The sequence below is a fragment of the Vicugna pacos genome, chromosome 1, assembly GCF_048564905.1.
Source record: "Vicugna pacos chromosome 1, VicPac4, whole genome shotgun sequence".
Lineage (NCBI taxonomy): Eukaryota > Metazoa > Chordata > Mammalia > Artiodactyla > Camelidae > Vicugna > Vicugna pacos.
This window is the reverse complement of record NC_132987.1, coordinates 13,221,242-13,241,850: the sequence shown is the minus strand read 5'-3', so window position 1 is coordinate 13,241,850 and position 20,609 is coordinate 13,221,242. Positions and strand designations below refer to the sequence as shown.

The 20,609-nt window shown below is 35.3% G+C and overlaps 1 protein-coding gene across 1 annotated transcript in view; it reads right to left on the bottom strand.

The window, feature by feature from the left end:
• DNAJC13 (DnaJ heat shock protein family (Hsp40) member C13) overlaps positions 1 to 20,609 on the bottom strand; it is a 108,992-nt gene that overhangs the window by 62,933 nt on the left and 25,450 nt on the right. The window contains exons 3-13 of the mRNA XM_006214570.4: positions 18,851 to 18,926; positions 17,758 to 17,907; positions 17,282 to 17,323; positions 14,273 to 14,473; positions 11,944 to 12,150; positions 11,758 to 11,853; positions 11,288 to 11,379; positions 2,469 to 2,635; positions 2,281 to 2,360; positions 2,025 to 2,194; positions 1,497 to 1,596 (exon numbers count right to left, since the gene is read on the bottom strand). Coding sequence (XP_006214632.1) covers positions 1,497 to 1,596; positions 2,025 to 2,194; positions 2,281 to 2,360; positions 2,469 to 2,635; positions 11,288 to 11,379; positions 11,758 to 11,853; positions 11,944 to 12,150; positions 14,273 to 14,473; positions 17,282 to 17,323; positions 17,758 to 17,907; positions 18,851 to 18,926 — 1,381 coding nt within the window. The remainder of the gene's footprint in view (positions 1 to 1,496; positions 1,597 to 2,024; positions 2,195 to 2,280; positions 2,361 to 2,468; positions 2,636 to 11,287; positions 11,380 to 11,757; positions 11,854 to 11,943; positions 12,151 to 14,272; positions 14,474 to 17,281; positions 17,324 to 17,757; positions 17,908 to 18,850; positions 18,927 to 20,609) is intronic.

Here is a 20,609-nt window from a genome sequence, read left to right as displayed (position 1 = left end):
TGCCCAACAAGTAACTGTAGACAGCACTGCACAAGGAACTCCCTTCAAAAGTCACAGACCTCTTTCTTAAAAGGCAGGTAACACCCATTCTTCCTTCTTCAATTTGATAATTTAAATTTCAAATGATAAAAATTAACATTTAAAAGTACTAAAATTAGCAGCAAATACTTTCTTGTCAAGAGGATCTCTTTTGACTGCTGAAATAAACTAAAAGCATAAAAAGGATTTGAGGATTTTAGGAGTAAAGATCAAATCTTGATTCTGCTACTGACTATAGGTGACCTTAGGCACAGTTAAATTATTTTAACTCTCCGAGTTTCATTTTCCTCAGCTGTAAAGTTGGAATAATAGTACTTATCTCATTGAGCTATTCTGAAGCTTAAATGAGATAATTCGTGTAAAATACACAGCCAACATCTAATATGTAATGAGGGCTCAATGTGTTTATTTCTTACTGTTATTTTATGTTCCAGTTATTCCACTAACTGTTTTAATGGAATTACTTGTAGGAAAAATAGTACAACTCATTTTGGGGAATAAATGCAAGGTTTTATACAAGTGATTACTTATGTTTATTCTATACCACTAAGTCTGCCTAAAACACTTCATATAAGGAGATAAAGTCCCATATACTATATACAAAATTGAGATGAATCAGAAACTTCAAAGTTATACTGACTAGTTGCTTCCCCCCATCCCCATCAAGTTAGATCTTTATTTCTCAGCTTTCAAACATGCCTTCTTTAGCCCATATCTCAGCAGCTCATTTCTTACATGATAATTTGGCCTACCTGCCTCTAACCTGACCTGTAATCTACACTCCACATATCACCCATCAGCTTTCTAAAATTCAAACCTGGTATGTTACCACTCCCCTGTTGAAAAAATCTTTCAGCTGTTCCTTACTAAAGGGTACATATCTAATATTATCCAGCCTCTCTGTCTGATACAAAGGGCTTTTTATGACTGTCTCTGCACACATCTCTAGCTGCAACTCCCAATCCCATGTGCCCCTAACATACATTATGCCCCAGTCATATTCAATTATTTGCTGCTTCCCAAATATATGCTTTTAAAAGCTTCTCACAGCCAGAAAATACCTGTCTGCCTTTCAAGATTCAGATCAAGTATAACATCTTCCAGAAAGATTGGCCTAAAACATTTTATCTTCTCCTCACCACAAAACCAAAATTAAGTATTGCTTTTTAGGGATCCCATGGCTCCTAATACTTTATGTATACACATGCCTACCTTATCAGACTGTCACCAATTTCAAGGAAGAACTTGGTCTTAACATCTATGTATTTCTAACACATAGCACAGTGCCAACTTTATAGGCTGTGCTAAACAAATGTTTATTTAAATAAGTAAATGGCTATGAGACCAAGTTAGGAAATATAGAATTAAATTGGTACAATGAAAATCCAAGTTTGTGGAAATCTAAACCATCAGTCCACATAAGCAAAACCAGTTTCCTTAAAAGCTCTGGTACTTACACACATGAGGGCACAAAGCATATCAACAGCTGCATGGATTACTCCATTGTTGCTCCTCTTGAGAGCTTTCACTACCTTCACTCCTAGACGCTCCCGAAACCTTGGGGAACAAAAAAAACAAGCATACAGTAGCAATGTCAGAGTAGTACTGTATTGTATATTTTATTATTAAAATATAATAAGCCATTTAAGTTTCCATTGCATTACTACAGCAATTACATACTTTGAATCCCACCCCTGGAACATAGTTTTCATAATAATTTTTTTCTTCGAGGGGAATTTTATTTTTTTAAGGTTAATTAAAACTAAAAGGCCTGTGGTTTTGCATTCAAATTCACTAAAACAAGAGTCAGTGAATGGATAAATAAGTCAGTTCCATTCACCTTCCTTTTTTTATTTCTCGTGACTAAAAACTACCGTATCACCATATTACAAAGTACTAGGCTTTAGTCTTTATTAGAGTTAAACTGCTAATTATTTGCTATTTTGACTTGTTCAAATTCTCTGAAAAAAATGAAGACAACTTACTTTGGAAGCTGAGTAAAGGCTAGAAAACCAGCTTTGGAAGCCACAAGCCTCCTCACGGCCTGGAACTGACTCTCAAGTTCTGCATTTGAAGCAACAACATCTCCCTCTTGGGACAATAACGCTGTTATGGCGTTATTGATCAGCTTTTCTTTGTTTTCTGAGAAGAGACCCTAGGTGAGGAAGAACATTTCAAAAAAGTTTCCACACCAAAAGTTAGTGACAGTCAGTGAACAAGTTATGATACAATTTATCTTACATCCTGTGTTACTGCGTGCAGAACTCCACTGTACGAGATGTTAGCATTGAACCGGAACACAGCATCTGCAAAGTTGCCATCTGTAAGGAGATGAAAGGTTTAAGAAGATTTAGAGATCTGCACTGGAATTCTTGTATTATTACTAAATAGACAGATGGAAACGCAACCACAGTGAAGTCAATACTTACTTGGAGGTGCAGCCAAGAATCTGAGATGAAGGCTCTCTACCTCCTCCTCAACAGGCATGCTCAGTAACCCCCATCGCTGACCTTTATGAGTGGGTGTCATTTTTACACAAACATCTCTGTTACCAGAGGCTCTTACTCCATCCAGCAAACTTGCTAATAAGGAATCTCTATGCAAGGTTAAAAATAAAAAGACTTTAAAATGGATAACTAAGAGAAACTTTGATTCAGAAAGCAGCATCGGCCCTTTAGCAGGTAACCTGCTCAGAGAGGGCACTCTGCAGACAAGGGAAGCACAAAATGACAGGGGCTCTAGGAGACAGTCTGATGCACCAAAACGAGCACTTCACTTTACTGTCACATACTGTGCACAATTACTAAGGCTCTGGAGCTTTACTGTTTTCCGTTATTTTTTTAATTTTAAGATTATTTTTAACATATTTACTGAGGTTACAGTTTTATAAATCATAAAATTCAATTAGAATGTACAGTTTGCTAATTTTTAATGAATTTATATAGCTGTGCAATCACCACCACAAACCAGTTTTGGTGTACTTCCATCACTCCAAAACGTCTCCTTGTGCCCACTTGCAAAAAAAAACTCTCCAGCCTCAGGCAACTACTTAATCTGCTTCTGTCCCTACGGTTTCACTTTTTCAAGAAACTTCATCAAGAAGATGAAAAGACAAGCCACAGGCTGGGAGCAAATATTTACAAAAGACATATCTGATAAAGGACTATTATTCAAAATATACAAAGAACTCTTAATTAAAATTCAGTAATAAGAAAAACAATCCAATTAAAAAAAAAGATCCTTAGCAGAGATTTCAACAAAGAAGATACACAGATGGCAAATAAGCTTATGGAAAGATGCTCTACATCATACGACATCAGGGAAATGATAATTAAAACAAGAAACCACTACACCAGTGTTAGAATGACCATCATCTGTAACAATGACAATACCAAATGCTGACAAGACTGTGGAGCAACAGGAACTTTCATTCATTGCCAGCTGGAATGCAAAATGGTACAGCCACTTTTGGAAGACAGTTTGGCAGTTTCTTACAAAACTCAACATCCTCTTAGCACATGACCACATTCCTTTGTATTTACCCAAAGGAGTTTAAAACTCACATGTAAACAAAACCTGCACACAGATGTTTACAGGAGCTTCATTCATAACTGCCAAAACTTGGAGCAACCAATGTCTTTCAGAGATGTGTAGATAAATAAACCAGACAATAGAATATTCTTCAGTGCTAAAAAGAAATAAGCTGGAGAGAGAGATCAAGATGACAGGACAGAAGGATGTGAAGCTCACCTCCTGCCACAAATACATCAAAAATACACCTACACGTGGAACAATTCTCAAAGAATACCTACTGAGCTCTAGCAGATACCATACAATCAAAAGTGCAACAAAGAATACCACCTATTCAGGTATGACCAAAAGAAAAAAAAGGAATCAGGACCCGGGCCCCTGGGAGGGAGCTGTGAAGGAAGGAAGGTTCCCTCACCCTGGGAACCCCCTACAACAGCTGGGAGATCAGCCGGGACAGAGGGGAGCTTCAGAGGCTCAGAGGAGAGAGTAGCAGCTGGCTTGTGTACAGAGAGAGACCAGGGCACACTGTTCTCAACACCTCCCTGCACTCCCCAGCTCTAGACGTTTCTGCTGTTGTGTGCAGGAAATGGGCGCTGAAACTCGGGCTTCAGCAGACAGACCTGGGGAGACGACTGGGGACAGCTGTGTCAAGACAGCCCGAAGAGGCTGGAGCATGGCACAGGCTACAACTGGAGTGCATGCAAGATGGAGCCTGAGTCAGGTATAAAAGTCCCATCATTAACAGGAGAACTGAAGGGCGGGCTGGGATCCCACCAAAGCAGTCTCCTTCCTGGCATGCTCACAGTGGTAGTGGCTCTGCCCACATAAGCTCTGAGAGCAGGAAAGTGGATTCACCTCACCATCCACTGTAAATTCAGTGCCAGCAGGACATCCAAGCAGATTACTGGTCCTCTCACAGCTGGAGCAGGTCCTGTGTTAGCAGCTGCAGGCACCACGGGCGCACACACAGAGGTGGGGCAAGGCTCTGGGCTGACTCCTTAGCTCCCGTGGCAGGTCCCAGCACCTTACTCCAGTGGATCTATGCCAATGGATCTGTGCTGGTGGCTTTGTGAGAACAGCACTACGACGGAAATCTGAGCCAACTGCCTGCATTCCCATGGCTGAGGCAGTGGGGAGGGCAGTGCCAACAACAGTGTACTTTGTGAGCATACACAATGGGTGACAGGTGACATCAGAGAGCACATGTCCCAGTGGACAGCTCACACAGAGGAACATGCAGTGGCACCTCTCCCAGCAGAAGCACTCCAGACCCACCTACCTCACACCACAGCTCAGAAAAGGATCTGACAGCTTCTACTCCAACAACTGGGGAACAGATGCTACTACCCATGACAGGACTGTGACAACTACAGAGCTAAGACAAGGCCACCAATTCAACATCTAGTGCAGGATCCGGTCACCACAACATCAATTTCACCCTCTATCAAAGGGGTAACGGCCAGCACACAAGAAGGAAAAACTTTATAGGCACCCATACTAAAAACAGCCCTCACACACGAAAATGTTAGACTTACCCACACTACATAGGGATGCTGCACATAAAACTAGCCCTTCAAGACCACAGTAGATAACTGCTTCTCTTAAATTCACAGAGCCAGAGAAATATAAGAAAAATGAAGAAGCAGAGGACCCACTTCCAATTAAAAGAACAAGAGAAATCCCCTGAAAGAACAAACAATGAAACAGACCTTTCTAGTCTAACAGATCCTAAGTTGAAAAAGGAGATAATAAAAATAATAAAGGAATTAAGAAAGGCTATCAATGAAATGCAGACCACTGTAACAATGAACTAGAAACTATAAAGAGGAGACAATTAAAATTAGAAAACTCATTTGCAAAGACAAAAGTTGAGTGAAAGGCAATAAAAATGGCAAACTAAATAATGCAGAAGAATAAATATGTGATCTGGAAGACAGGATAATGGAAATCACCCAATCAGAACAGCAGACAGAAAGACAAATTAAAAAAAAAAAAAAATGAAAGCAAGATACAACACCTAAAAGCAAGTCAATCATTTTATAATAGGGACTCCTGAAAGAAAAGAAAGAGAAAACAGGATTGAAAATGCATTTGAAGAAATTATGGCTGAAAACTTCCCAAACCTAAAAAAGGAAACAGATACCCAGGTTCCAAACAAGAAGAGCCCAAAAAGACTTACACCAAGACATTTCACAATTAAGATGGCAAAAGTTAAAGAGAGGATTCTAATGCCTAGCATGCATGTGGTCCTGGGTTCAATCCCCAGTACCTCCATGAAAAATGATGAATAAATGGATTAATCTAATTACCTCTACCCCCTTAAAAAATTAGAAATTAAAAGAGAGGATTCTAAAGGCAGCAAGAGAAAAAAAGTTAGTCACAAGAGAAACCCATAAGGCTATCAGCTGATATCTGTACGAAAACATTGCAGGGCAGAAGGGAGTGGCAACATATGTTCAAAGTCCAGAAAGGGAAAAACCTGCAACCTAGTATACTCTACCAAGCAATATTATATTTTAGAATAGATGGAGAAATAAAGAATTTCTCAGACAAGCAAAAACTAAAATACAGCAATAACAAACCTATCCTAAAAGAAATACTGCATGGTATACCCTAAACAGAAAAACAAGAGTCTACAGGAAAAAGAAAAATCACAATTGGAAAAATGATAATAAACAGCAAAAGGATAAACATGAAGATGCAAAAGAGAACATCAAAATCATAAAATACGGCAGTAAGAAAATGTAGTATTTTTTGTTTTTATTTTATTTTTTAAAGAATATGCTTGAGCTTATATGATGACCAGTCTAAAGCAAGGAGATACAGTAATGGTAATACTTGAAAAACAGGGTAACCACAAATCAAAAACATACAGTAAAGGTACAAAAATCAACAAGGGAACTCAAGCATAATACAAAAGAAAATCATCAAACCACAAAAGGAAAAACAAAAACAAAGGAACAAAGTAGAAATATAAAATCAACTGGAAAACAATATTTAAAATGGCAATAAATACCTATCTATCAATAATTACCTTAAATGTCAATGGACTAAATGCTCAAATCAAAAGACATAGATGGAAGACTGGATAATAAAATAAGAGTCTACAATATGCTACCCACAAGAGACACACTTTAGGACAAAGGACACACATTGACTGAAAATGAGGGAATAAAAGATGATATTTCATGCAAATGGAAATGACAAGCAGTATTTCTATTAGACAAAACAGATTTTAATAGCAAGATACTTTAACATCCCCCAACACTAATGGAGAGATCTTCCAGGCAGAAAATCAGTAAGGTAACAGAGATTCTAAATGACACAACAGAACAGTTAGACTTAACCGATATTTTCAGGACATCACATCCAAAGCAAAAAACAAAAAAACAATAACAACAACAACAAAAAAACAGACTACACATTATTTTCAAGTGCACATGACACATTCACTAAGACAGACAACGTACTAGGACACAAAACAGGCCTCAACATATTTAAGAGGATAAAAATTATTTCAAGCATCCTTTCTGACCAAAATGACATGAAACTAGAAATCAACCACAGAAAGAGAAACAAGAAGACAAAACTAAACAAAACAAATGATTATATGGAGACTAAACAACATGCTACTCAAGAACCAATGCATCAATTTTGAAATCAAAGAGGAAATTAAAAAATACCTTGAGACAAATGACAATGGAAACACAACCATACAAAATCTATGGGATGCAGCAAAAGCAGTCCTAAGATAGAAGTTCATAGTAATACAAAAAAAAAAAAAAAAAGGAAAACTCTCAAATAAGTAACCTAACCTACCACCAAAAAGAATTAGAAAAAGAACACATAAAACCTAAAGTCAGAAGGAAAGAAATAATAAAGATCAGAGAGGAAATAAAAGAGATTAAAAAAATAGGAAAAAAATCACTAATAGAAGGACATGGTTTTTGGAAAGAGTAAACAAAATTGTCAACCTTTGGCTAGTCTCACAAAGAAAAAGAGAGAATCCAAATAAACAAAATAAGAAATGAAAGAGGAAAAATTACAACCAGTACCACAGAAGTACAAAAAAACCTTAAGAGAATACTATGAACAATTTTATGCCAACAAATTGGATAACGGAAAATTTTCTAGAAACATACAGCTCACCAAAACTGAATCAAGAAGAGACAGATAATCTGAACAGAGCAATCACTAGAAGTGAATAGAATCTGTAATAAAAGAAACTTCCTGCATACAAAAATCCAGGACCAGATGGCTTCACTGGGGAATTCTACCAAACATACAAAGAACTTACACTGATCCTTCTCAAACTCTTTCAGAAGACTAAAGAGGAGAGAACACTCCCAGAGTCATTCTATGAATCCACTATCACCCTACCAAAACCAAAGACATTAACAAAAAAGAAAATTACAGGCCAATATCTTTGATGAATATAGATGCAAAAATTCTCAATAAAATATTAGGAAACAGAATCCAACAACACATAAAAAAGATCATACACTATATATGATCAAGTTGAATTCATCCCAGGGTCACAGGGATGGTTCACAACATATACAAATCAATCATTGTGATATACCACACCAACAAAAGAAATGACAAAAACCGTATGATCATCTCGATAGATGCAGAAAAAGGACCTGGTAACATTTCAACGTCCATCCCTATTTAAAAAAAAACCCTCTCACCAAAATCAGTATAGAGGGAGCATATCTCAACATAATAAAAGCTATTTATGACAAACCCACAGCCAACATAAAACTCAACAGTGAAAAGGTGAAAGCGCTCCCGCTAAAATCTGGAACAAGATAAGGATGTTCACTCTCACCACTACTGTTCAGCATAGTATCGGAAGTCCTAGCTATAGCAATCAGACAAGAAAAATAAATACAATGTATCTAAATTGAAAGAGAAGAGGTAAAACTATCACTATCTGCAGATGACATGATACTCTATATAGAAAACTCTAAAGACTACATAAAAACTACTAGAACTGATGAACAAATTCAGCAAGGTAGCAGAATACAAGATTAATATACATAAATCTGTTGCATGCCTTTCCACTAACAATGAAATATCAGAAAGGAAAGTAAAAAAGTTATCCCTTTTAAAATGGCATCAAAAAAAAATTCTTAGGAATAAACTTGACCGCAACAGAGAAAACTTATACACTGTCAACTATAAAACATTGACAAAGGAAATAAAGATCATTTAAAGATATGGAAAGGTATTCCATGCTCCTGGATTGTAAAATGGCCATACTACCCAAAGCAATCTACAGATTTAATGCAATTCCTATCAAATTCCCTAGGACATTTTTCACAGAACTAGAATAATCCTGAAATTTATATGGAATCACAAAGGACCCAGAATTGCCAAATCAATCCTGAGGAAGAATAATAAAGCTGGGCACAACTCTCCCAGACTTCAGACAATACTACAAAGCTAACAAAACAGCATGGTGCTGGCACAAACAAAAGACATACGAATCAACAGAACAGAATAGAGATCCCGGAAATAAACCTACACACATAGTCAATTAATCTTTGACAAAGGAGGCAAGAATATACAATGGAAAAAAGACAGCCTATTTGGTAAGTGGTTTGGGGAAAGTTGGACAGCCACATGTAAATCAATGAAGCTACGATACTCCCTCACACCAGACACAAAAATAAACTCAAAATGGCATAAAGACTTAAATATAAGACAGGACACCATAAAACTCCTATAAAACTCCTAGAAGAGAACACAGGCAAAACATTCTCTGACATAGATCGTATCATGTTTTCCTAAGTTAGTCTCCCAAGGAAACAGAAATAAAAGTAAAAATAAACAAATGGTACTTAATCAAAGGTACTTAATTAAATGTATAAATCTTTGCAGAGCAAAGAAAACCATGAACAAAAAGGCAATCTAATGACTGGGAGAAAATATCTGCAAACAATGTGACCCACAGGGCTTATTCCAGAATATGAAGACAACTCATACAACTCAACAACAGCAATAACTACAAAAACCCCAGCAAACCCAATAAAAAAATGGGCAGAAGATCTTAACACACATTTCTCCAAAGAAGACAGACATACAGATGGTCAACAGGCACATGAAAAGATACTCAACACTGATAATTAACCTAAAACTACTCTAAAAATAAAGTCTGTTAAAAAACATTTACAGAAACCAAGTCATTTAATATGTAGCCTTACGTGTCCTTACATGTCTTGCTTATTTTACTTATTACATGTGTTTAAGGTTCAGTTCTTTTTACTGCTGAGGAGTATTCAACTGAATGGATATATAACACTTTTGTCTATTGAAAACCACCCAAGATAGAGATAGATAGATAGATAGATAGATAGACAGACAGACAGACGATAGACAGATAATCTCATATGGATTCCTTCTAGTTTGGCTATTTTAAGTTAATGTTATTACCAAATTCACTTGCAAGTCTTTGTGTGGACACATGCTTTCATTCTCTTTGGTAGATAGCTAGGGGCACAATTGCTGGGTCACATGATAGCTGTTATGTTTAATTTTTAGGAAACTGTCAAACCATTTTTCACACCAGTTCTATTATTTTACATTATAACCAGAAATGTATGAGCTTCAGTTTCGCCACACCCTTGCCAACAACTGGAAATGCAAGTCTTTCTGATGTTGCCCATTTTAGTCGATATGCAGTAGTTTTAATTTTCTTTTCTCTAATGACTCATTATTTTTCATATGTGGCTTTTTTTTTTTTAAATCATTCAGATATCTTCTCTGGTGAGGTGTCTATGAATCTTTTGTCAGTTTAGTATTTGGTTTTTGGTTTTCCAGTGTTGAGTTATAAGAGTTCTTTGTATATTCTAGATACAAGTCTTTTATCAGCTCTATGTTTTCCAAATATCTTCTTCCTGTTGGTGGTTTGCTATTTCCTTTTCTTAATGGTGTCAAGTTTTATATTTAGACTAAGTCTAAGTAATCAATTTTTTCCTCTTATTCAGAACAGGAGAAAATATAACCTTTTACTCAAGATGCTGTTCTTGTTGACCTTACATCAAAAACTTTCTATGGGAAGAAATAGTTACTGGTCATACTACAGCAAATGAAAATCAACTACCTTAAAAACAGATTTGCCCTCAGTCCATTTAAAACAGGATGGGAGAACTGCCTGGAAGGTAAAAACTGGCCACTCCATGATGATGGCTTAGTAAAAGAAGTCAGATTCGTTCATGATAGGACAGCATTATAAGTGGGTTTAACTTACAGGAGTTCATGAGCTACAGCATCTCACAGATATTTGTACCAACGGCCAAGTCACAGTAATTTAAAAATATGCAGGCATATTCCACTGGAAAATTAGTAACCAGCCTAACAGTACCAACTTTTAAAAATCTTGGAGTATATTTATTTTAAAGTAACTTGCCATTATCGACAATTTAAGAATAAAAATGAAAGGTGCTAATTTAAAATATTTTAAAAACATAAGTTTCAGAAATATACTTCATTTTCAGCCTTTCATTTAAAATCAAGTAATCATTTTTATACTCTAGAAATGTAAAAACTAAATGAAGGTTATTTTAAATATGCAACAAAATAAAGTTGTCTTTTCCTAAGTTACATAATTCTCAAGTACTAAATTATAAATCCTTGTTTTTCCTCTTTGATGAACTACTTTGCCTTGCATATACTAGGATTTCAAAAGCTAGATGAATTAAAAAAAAAATACCTCTCTGTTGAAGAGTATTTCCGTATTTGCCCTTTTATAAATTCAATACTAAAAAGTTGTGGATTTTCCGAGTCACAAACCAATGCAAATACCTAAGGAAAACAGAAACTAAGTTCAATGAAAGATGTTTAGTTTTATGGTATTTCCTTAGAAAAATTATATACCATCATTTAGCTGACAAAAGTAGTTTAAAATGTAACTTGTTTATAATATCAGAATTTAAGAGGTTTTTAAAAGTCTCATTCAAATTTTCATACAATTACTGAATAAAAAGTTTCATTCATTGCATATTTGAACAAAACTTTTGTAACATTCATTGTTCTAAGATCAATAAATACAATAATGTGAAGAATTAAACACAGATTCTTTGTTTCCCATTCCTTAGGCATGAAAAATATTAAAACAAAGAATACTATCCTAATTTATCAATAGGAAGAAATCTCATTTAAGGTAATATTGCTGAAACTTACTTCTCCTAATGGCTTCAATGTTGCAATATTATAGGTTGCTGGATCTCGTTCTACTAAACATGTTTCTGTAAGTGCTAGAATTCTTTTTACAGGTTCCTTCAAACAAAATTGATACGTATTAAAAAGTCATTGAAGAAAAATGTCAAAATTAGATGAACTTTTTTATTTTTAACACATGGATCTTACCGAATGTCTAGGTGATATTTTTTGGACTATAAACTCTGCTAAAGATGTGATGGATTCATCAGTGCTGTATTTCCCAAAGCGAAGATTCAAATATTGCTCAAATTCTAAAGGTTCTTTTCTGATCCGCAATGAAATACCTATGTAGTTGCCAGCATGATCTATCGCACTTTTGATAATTTCTTCTCTTTGCTCTGATGCAAATAAATGCTGCACAAATTTTGAAATTTACAAAGTCAGGGTTGAAATAACTAAAATGTGACCATATTGAATCAACTCACAGGAAAGAGACTGAAGGAGCAATTCTAGTTAAAAAAAAAAAAGGTAGATCTTATCAGAAGTAAATTAGTAGTGTATGTGGCTGAAACACTATTACTAAATTAAAATCACCAAGTCTGGGATAGCAAGCCTTGCAAATAATCACTGAATGGAAATTAACTCCTAACTTCTCAGAGTCTGGTTCTCATTACTGTGTGGAAACAGCACTCTGGGGCTTCCAAAAGAGGCCCAAAGGGCCACAGCCAAGTCCAGTTAGGGTGGTAGGTACTATGTGGGCAGGATTCCCAGTTTCAACTAAGGTAGCTCTGACTTCTGCTGTTTTTATACAGTGAGCTTTTTTACAAGATTACCTTGAGGAACGTTTTAATGTTTACAAGTCATTTGCCTATGAATATTACAAACCAACCTCCAGGAGTGTATCCACAAAGGTTAAGGATGAGGTATTGGTACTTGCATTTGGTACCTGGAAGCCAGAAATGCTTACTGTCCTGCAAAGGGCAGGGCAGGAGAGTCCCACACAAGAAAAAAATGTCATACCTGTCATAAACTGTCACACCTAGATGCCATTAGCACCTCTGCTGAGAAACACTGAATCAGATCTTGATTTTATTCTCAGCAGCTTACTGTAATCACTATGTACGCAGAAGGTACCAGGTTTGTTGAATTAATCCGTCATGGTTTCATATTTGTAGTGAATTGACTCATTTTAGCTAGTGTCTTTTTAAAGGCAGAGAGTATGCTTATAAAGTGGATGATTATTAAAACTGCTTGATGCCATCAAGCAATAAAAAATGTTAGCAACTGAGGAGTATCACAATTCTTAGCCTTAATGTTTTACCTTATGCACTGTAAGGCTTGGCTGAAATACTGCAAAAAAGTTACTCTGTTAAGGTCTGTGAGGCCATATTCCTGTTATTAAGTTATGATTTCCACCAAAGGGTTAATCATAGATTTCCACCACCCAGGGAAGAGACAAACCTTTGGACACCACTATGAGAGCAGGCTTTAGGCTGACTTAGGGTGGGAGAAGGAACAGATTTTCTCTTTGGGCCTTCATCTTTTGGGGCTAGACTCAGAGGTTACAAAATATCTACATGTGTATTCCTGGATGAGGGACACTAGGATGGTACCCATCATCACCTGGGTAAAGAGAGAAATCTAGGTTGGGAAAAGGTCTATAACTTTGAAGAGCTAAAATATTTTGTAGTAAGATGATTCATACCCCGCATCATTCTTTTTGCTTCCCTTTTGCTGCCCTCTAGCTTCTTGTAAGACTAAAAGACTTGCCTTGGCTCTGCTACTCAGGTATGGATAATTTATCTACAGAACACTAAATCTTGCAATAGTGTTCCCAGGAAATTAAGGTAGCTACAGGATTTAAAATTCTCAAGGAGAAAGGATTCTTGAGAGTAAGTTCAGCTGAGTCTCTTCATGTGGACACTCTCATGCTCATCTTTGAGATGTGGGGTTTAATTAAGGAAGGCAAGATGTTCATCGTAAAAAAAAAAAGATGATCACCATCTACAGCTCAACTTCTATGCCAATTAACAAACAGGGTCCCAGCATCTTAAGTGGCTTCTGCTATACCCCACAATTTCCATATAATTCAGAATTTCAAGACAAAAACATGCAATGAATTCCAAATTTGAAGTTGCAATGAATATGCAGATTTCTGGGCAAAGGAAAGAGGACTATTTAAAAAAAAGATTTTAAATTACTTTTTCAAAGAAAGCTTTCATGTAAGACATTAATACTAACAAAAATAAAACCGTTAACTACCATTCATTAAATATTAAGCCACACACTGTGCTAATAAGCATTTTATAATTACCTCACCTAATCCAAAACAAAAACAAAAACCCTATTTCATGCATGGTACTCTCCTCATTTTAAAGACCTGCAAATTGAGATTCAAGCTCAGGTCTCTGATACCAAAGCCTGCACTCTTAATACCAAACTTCCTCCCAGATGACTCACAAGACATTTCAAAATGAAGTGTAAAAACTGTGCTTTCCTTCAAATGGTTGTATCCCTTTTCAAAAACACTACTTACCAATCTACTAAATCCTCCATAAAGTATACAAAACCCTCCTTGATAATCAGAGAGATCTACAAAACCTTCAATATTTCTATAGTCGTAGGAACAGAGGACTCTGTTGGTTGCAGGATTAATTTGGTCAAAGCCTCCTGGAGTTACTTCCAAAATGACAGGTTTTCTTACATCACTCCAGTGATGCTTATAGCAATTATATCTCTAGGGAGAGAGAGAGAATAATACTTTTAGATTCTAGATATTTTAGATTCATATTTAAATTTACCATAAGATACAGTTACATTTAATGTATCAGTCACTGCTGAAACAACCAAAAAGCTAAACAATGTTATAAATATTTAGAGCTACTATCCAAATTGTTAAAAACATTTTTATTTTAGCCATTTGGAGGTTTGTGTTTATTCAATTAAGAATGTTCACACTATCTGAAGACAGTATGTCTTTTTTAAATTAACAAAGTTTTGGGGGGAAGGGTACATTTTGGTGGTAGAGTGCATGCTTAGCACGTACAAGGTCCTGGTCAAACTCCAGTATCTTCATTAAAAATAAATAAATAAATAAATAAACCGAATCTCCCCACCCCAATAAATAAACAAACAAATAAGATAAATTAACAAAGGTTTGGGTTACAATATTTTGGGAAATAATTTTAAGTTACACGTATGCAAATCCATAAAAAAATTTTTTTTAAAGGCAAATCGTAAATACATGTGCTGTCCTGAGTTTTATTAGGGAAAAGATTTCAACTTTTGTTGATGGATCCTTTTAATCAAGTTAGCTATGGAAAAGAGCTAAGATCACATCAGGACTGCTACAGTCTTCAATTTAAACAACCTAAGCCATTTCAGTACATTAATGTAGAGTTTCTTTCTATACATACCAAAAAACTGAAGCCTCAGTTTGACCCTAGGTTTTTCTAATCACACCAATGGAAAGTTATCTTTAGAAATTTGATTACTTGCATTTACAAGTAAAGTTCCATTTAGATAATACTCCTTTGTAAATGAAAGTATTAGTATTAAAAGTAATTACAATGGTCAACATCTATTTACTACTCAGTCTTATTTTTAAAAAGAAAAAAAATGTTTAGTTCAGGCTGCTAACTAAAATGATGTGTACAGAATAATTTAAAATAAAGGCAAAAGGAAGCAAGAAAAAATAAAGATAACAAAATGTCAGATATGAAATGAACACTTCCTTGTCCACCGAAAAAGTCCAAAAGTTTTCTAATCATCAATATGAAAAGAAACACATGGTCAGTTACATAATTCTTAAGGTAAAAATAAATTGGATGTTGCTCAAGAGTACTATCTCTAATACTGAAATAAGAGATTCTTGTAAGTGTTCAGAAAGACACTAAGGCATTAAACAAAAAAACCTCCACTAACACTCCAACACTGAACCAGCAATGAGCTCCATAAGATCGTACCACGTCAATCCTCTCAGCGCTGCTGACCTACAGCATCATGCACATTCATTAAAGGAATGCTGCAGAAAGACAAAGGGCCTGCATTAACACAAGAACATATTAGAGCTTTGATTCTGAATTAAAGGACGGAGCAGTGCCACACGTCTAAAGCAGGAGTCGTGGGGTACAAGGGAGGCCATAAAAATGGTGCCTTCCCCAGCTATGCTTGTTCATATGCCCCTAGCCCACTCTGCAGGCTATTTCCCATTCCTCCCAGCTGACAACCAACTGTGAAGTAATGAGATTTGCCAATGGAGACACATCGCTGTCCTTCAGGATTGTGGGTGCCGCCGAGACAGACGTGCAAGACCCTGATGTAGAGTGTAACTAGGGGAATGGGGGGCCCGAGGCCAAAATCAACTTATGTAAGAGCTGCCCTTCAGACAACCCTCTAGGGACACTGCTTCCACCACAAAGCTCTGAAAAGTTTTAAATTGTTGAAGTTAACAAAGATACAAAGAGGAGCTTATAAGCAAAATCTGTAAGTATGCTTTTGGAAGCAGTTGTTTTCCAAACAGAAGAGATATACAGAAAACTCAGCCACTAACATAAAATAATTATAATAAGCATACCAAATTATGATTTATAGAAAATCTGACTATGGCTCATCAGGATAAGAATCAAGCAGTTCACCAAATGCCATTAAGCTATTTTAAATGGCTCCTGGGCAACCAGCCAATTGCTCGAGTTGAGATCAGTGAAGCTTCTGGGATACCAAAACAAGGAGCAGAAAGTCCATAGAGAGGATGAGAGCTTCAACAAGACAGGGGCTCAGCGCTGCCAGCATATCAGAATTCAGTTCCTGCCTTTCGTCAGAAGCTAGAGCTCTGGACAATGCTATGAGTCTAAGCATTACTCTGCGTACCACTCCCCTGCCCCCTATTATAAAAGCAACACCCTCTCATGGAAAGAAAGAAATTGATGATTTCAAGGGAATGAAAAAAGCATCAACTCCCATTTCCCCTCCCCAGAAGGCCTTGATCTAGTTTAAATGCTGCTGTGACATGACTAGAGAAGGCTTGGGCAAGTTGATTCTAAGAAGCAACCATGACTTCCTCAAAGCTGTCAGCACACCAGGCAAAGCTTCATCACTGGCCAGATCCAGTGCAAGAACACACAAAGAGACAGTATCAATACACAAACCTTCTTAAAACTTTGTAATGCTTCTGAAATAGAAACCTTGTACACCAAGCAACAACTGCGTGTTCCAACAAGTATTATCAGCAGTGTGAAGCTTCTGCTACTGTTCATAATACTGAATAAAGACTACCCAAATGATTTAAGTATTGTTTTCAATGCTCCAGAGTTCTGCCTGAAGACTTTTTCCCCCAACTATCAGCACTAACAGTCTTTAGTCTAATTACTCATATTTGAGTTTCCTGTTAAACTACATTCATCTATCACATGGCATCAGGAGACATTAGAATTATGTTTCTTCCCCCTTTAGCTTTGCCATAAAAGGAACACAGAGATCATGGAAGGATTTCTAAAGGCAACATTTGAACAAATAAAAATTGATATTAATAAAGTTAAATACTTGCCCTTCCTGTTATTTTTCCTTCTGAAAAATCAGTTCTAAATCTCTGAAAGAGAAAAACAAACATAGTTTAACAACAGACTGGCAAGGAAGACTCACAGTTCAGTACTGTCTATTCAAAGTAAGTAAAATCCCAACTTGGTAACCTTGAAATCAAAAAAATGTTACTAAAGTTATAGTTTAAGCATATTCAATAAGAAGTATATGGCATTTTATTGAAAAACAGGATAAATTAGACATACAACTGCTTTGCCATGTATAATGCATTTTAAAAGACTAAAAACTATGAAATACAAAGCATTTTCCAGAATTTCAGTAAGAAAAAAGTAGAAGTTTCAAAGTGCCAAGTTAAAGGTCAAGAAGAAAAAAATAAGCACACTGGGAACAGGGGCTTAGAACATTAATATCTGTACTTTAATGTAACTTTCAATAAAAAAGAGAAGAGAGAAATTAAGTGTATTAACATGGAACAATTCTTACCAATGCTTCTGTAAGAAGTTCTGTTCTGTGCTCTGTAGAAAATTTTAATGTTTCTGACTTTTTTCCACTGCCTTTACGAAATGTGAGGTTGAACTCTGTTCCTTGCCCTTTTCCAACAGGGCTGACGCTGCAAATGTCTCCATAAGGCCACTAACAATAAGAAAGGAATTCTTTCATCTGGTGTTATAATATATGAACAGCAACACTTATACTGACTACTTTACTTTCATAATCACTGATTAAATGAGAAAATTTTACAAAATAGTAATGAATTCTAGAAAATGTTTTGTCTTAATTGTGTTAATTCTGTAACACAAACTCTTTTAAACATTTTCAGTCATCAGAAGACAATTTTAAAAAGTCCTATCTTGGGGGAAGGGTATAGCTCAGTGGTAGAGTGTGTGCTTAGCATACACAAGGTCCTGGGTTCGATCCCTAGTACCTCCACTAATAAATAAATAAACCTAGTTACCCCCTAAAAAAAAAAATAAAACCAAAGTCCTATCTGTATTCCAGTTTCAATGACTGCTGACATTAATCCAAAGCAATTAAAATACACAGACATGAAAAGAAGTGGGGAATAACATTTAATGATTACCTACAAATCTGTAAGAAACAACAAAAAAGGTATCTATAAAACATGCCTAATTTAGAATTAAAGTAAACCAGAATATATTTAAAAATGTTCATTTATGCATGTTCAGATTAATCTTGCCTTTATAAACAGTAACCGTACTTTCATGACAAATATTTTCCAACCAGTCACTTGTGACTTATGCATCCCTGTATTATAGTAACAAAACTGCCTTTAAAATTATAAAGAACTAATTTACAAATTTTACATTAAAAATATGGCTAAACTCAATAGTAAGATATCAGAAAGTTTATACCCTTTAGAGCCTAGAAAAAAGCACACACATGCGCCCTTTATTTATTTATGTTTGGTCCTGAACATTGAGCATTATATAAGCATATTAATCTTTTTCAGATTTGACATTTCTAACCTAAATACTGGTTTCAGGCCAGAGAGTCGTAACTTGGCTTTTAAAACTCAGAGTTCAAACAAACACCTAATAGCTTCTAAGATGATTACCTGATTTGTTACTTCTAAGGTATTGGGATTATATGTAGTAACTGCATGGGTTCCAACTGAAAAGACACGCTTATACCTACAAAGGAAGACAAGTATTTAAATTCAGTCCTAAATAAAAGAAACATTTTATAAGAAAATACATGTAACACAAAAGGAACATTTCAACCAATAAACTGAAATGTATTGACTGATTGATGGTAACTAAATATAGCTTAGTTTTATATTCTCACATTTTTAATGTTCTAAAATGCTACTGGTATTAAAACCCATCCACCACCCATTTTGCTGTGAAAGCATAATAAAATCCTTAAATAGAAAAGTATGACCTATACAAACAACCCTGTGTTGTTAGTGTACATGAAGTTAGCAAAGCACTGCCTGAGGATGCCAAAAGATTCTAAATGGGAAAACTTTATTAAAAAAAAAAAAAGTCACTGTACACTATGAATTCTTTCAAAATATCCTTTCAACAAGACCATGACGCAATGAAGGAAAAGCTATGGCCTGCAACTGGTCCGTCATAGTCCTATTCTGGAATTTTAATTTCTATTTAAGCAGCTACCTAATAAATGTTGCAATTTTATAGAAATAGGAAGCCTACACCACAGACAAGCAATTTTCACTTCTCATTTCACTTTCTTCACTTAAAGCAACAAATATATCTAAAGGAGAAAAACCATTTGGAAATCAGAAGTCCTTCAGAAGAGGGAAGAATTCATAATAATAAAAGTGGAAACTGAGTTAGAAAAACTTATCTAAAAGCGAAGAATTAAACTGAAAAAATGAATAGGAAAATTAAAATTAAAATATTTGGAAATAAAATAATAAAATAGACCTTAAAAAAACAAAATTAAGAAATGAAAGAATTTATAACCATAGATATAGAAGAAATAAAAAATGATGTAAGTTTACACTGATAAATTTGAAAACTAAGAATAAGTCAACCACTATATAGAAGAATTTAAGAAAGCTGCAAAGAATTACATCTTACAAAAGCACCAAGTTCAAACAAGGAGATGAAACCTTAAAGGAACAAATAAATCCCATGCTTCTTAAATTGTTCCAAAAAGACTAAGGACAGCGTCTCACTTCTTTCAGTGACACTAAACTCCAGGAAGACAATACCGAAAAAGGAAAAAACCACAAATCTATTTTTTAAATAAATACTAGCAGTAAGAATCAAATGGCATATTTAAAAGTAATAAAGCATGACTAAAGACGGTTCATTTTAGGAAAACAGAATTTAATATTAGAAAAAGCTATTTATTGAAATATAAGAGTTTTTTTTTTTAGTAAGAGATTTTTAATTATCAAAAATGGATGTTAAGTACAATCAGAAGCCTTTTTAATATCTATGGAAAAGATCATGGTTTTCTGCTTTAAATCACCAATACAGTAAGAAGAATAACTAACTACCTTAAACCGACAGCCATTATCTGACTCAATGGTAACATAGTAGGAGTATTCCCATCAAGATCAAGAGAGCTCTTTCACATTTTAATTTCCCTGTTATTCATTTTTTTCCTAATCAGTCTATTATATAATAAAAATGACAGAATTTCTATTTTGGGGAAAAATGATAGATCTTATTAAACATTACCATATATTCATACAAAAAAGTATTGCTATATTACAATTTCCCCCTCTAATTTCATATGTCTGAAGTGGAGTGGGAAACTAAAAAATGAGAGCCCTTGTTTCTAACATAAAAACATTCATCTGCTACTTTCTAAACTGGAGTGGCAGTTGAGGGACTGGT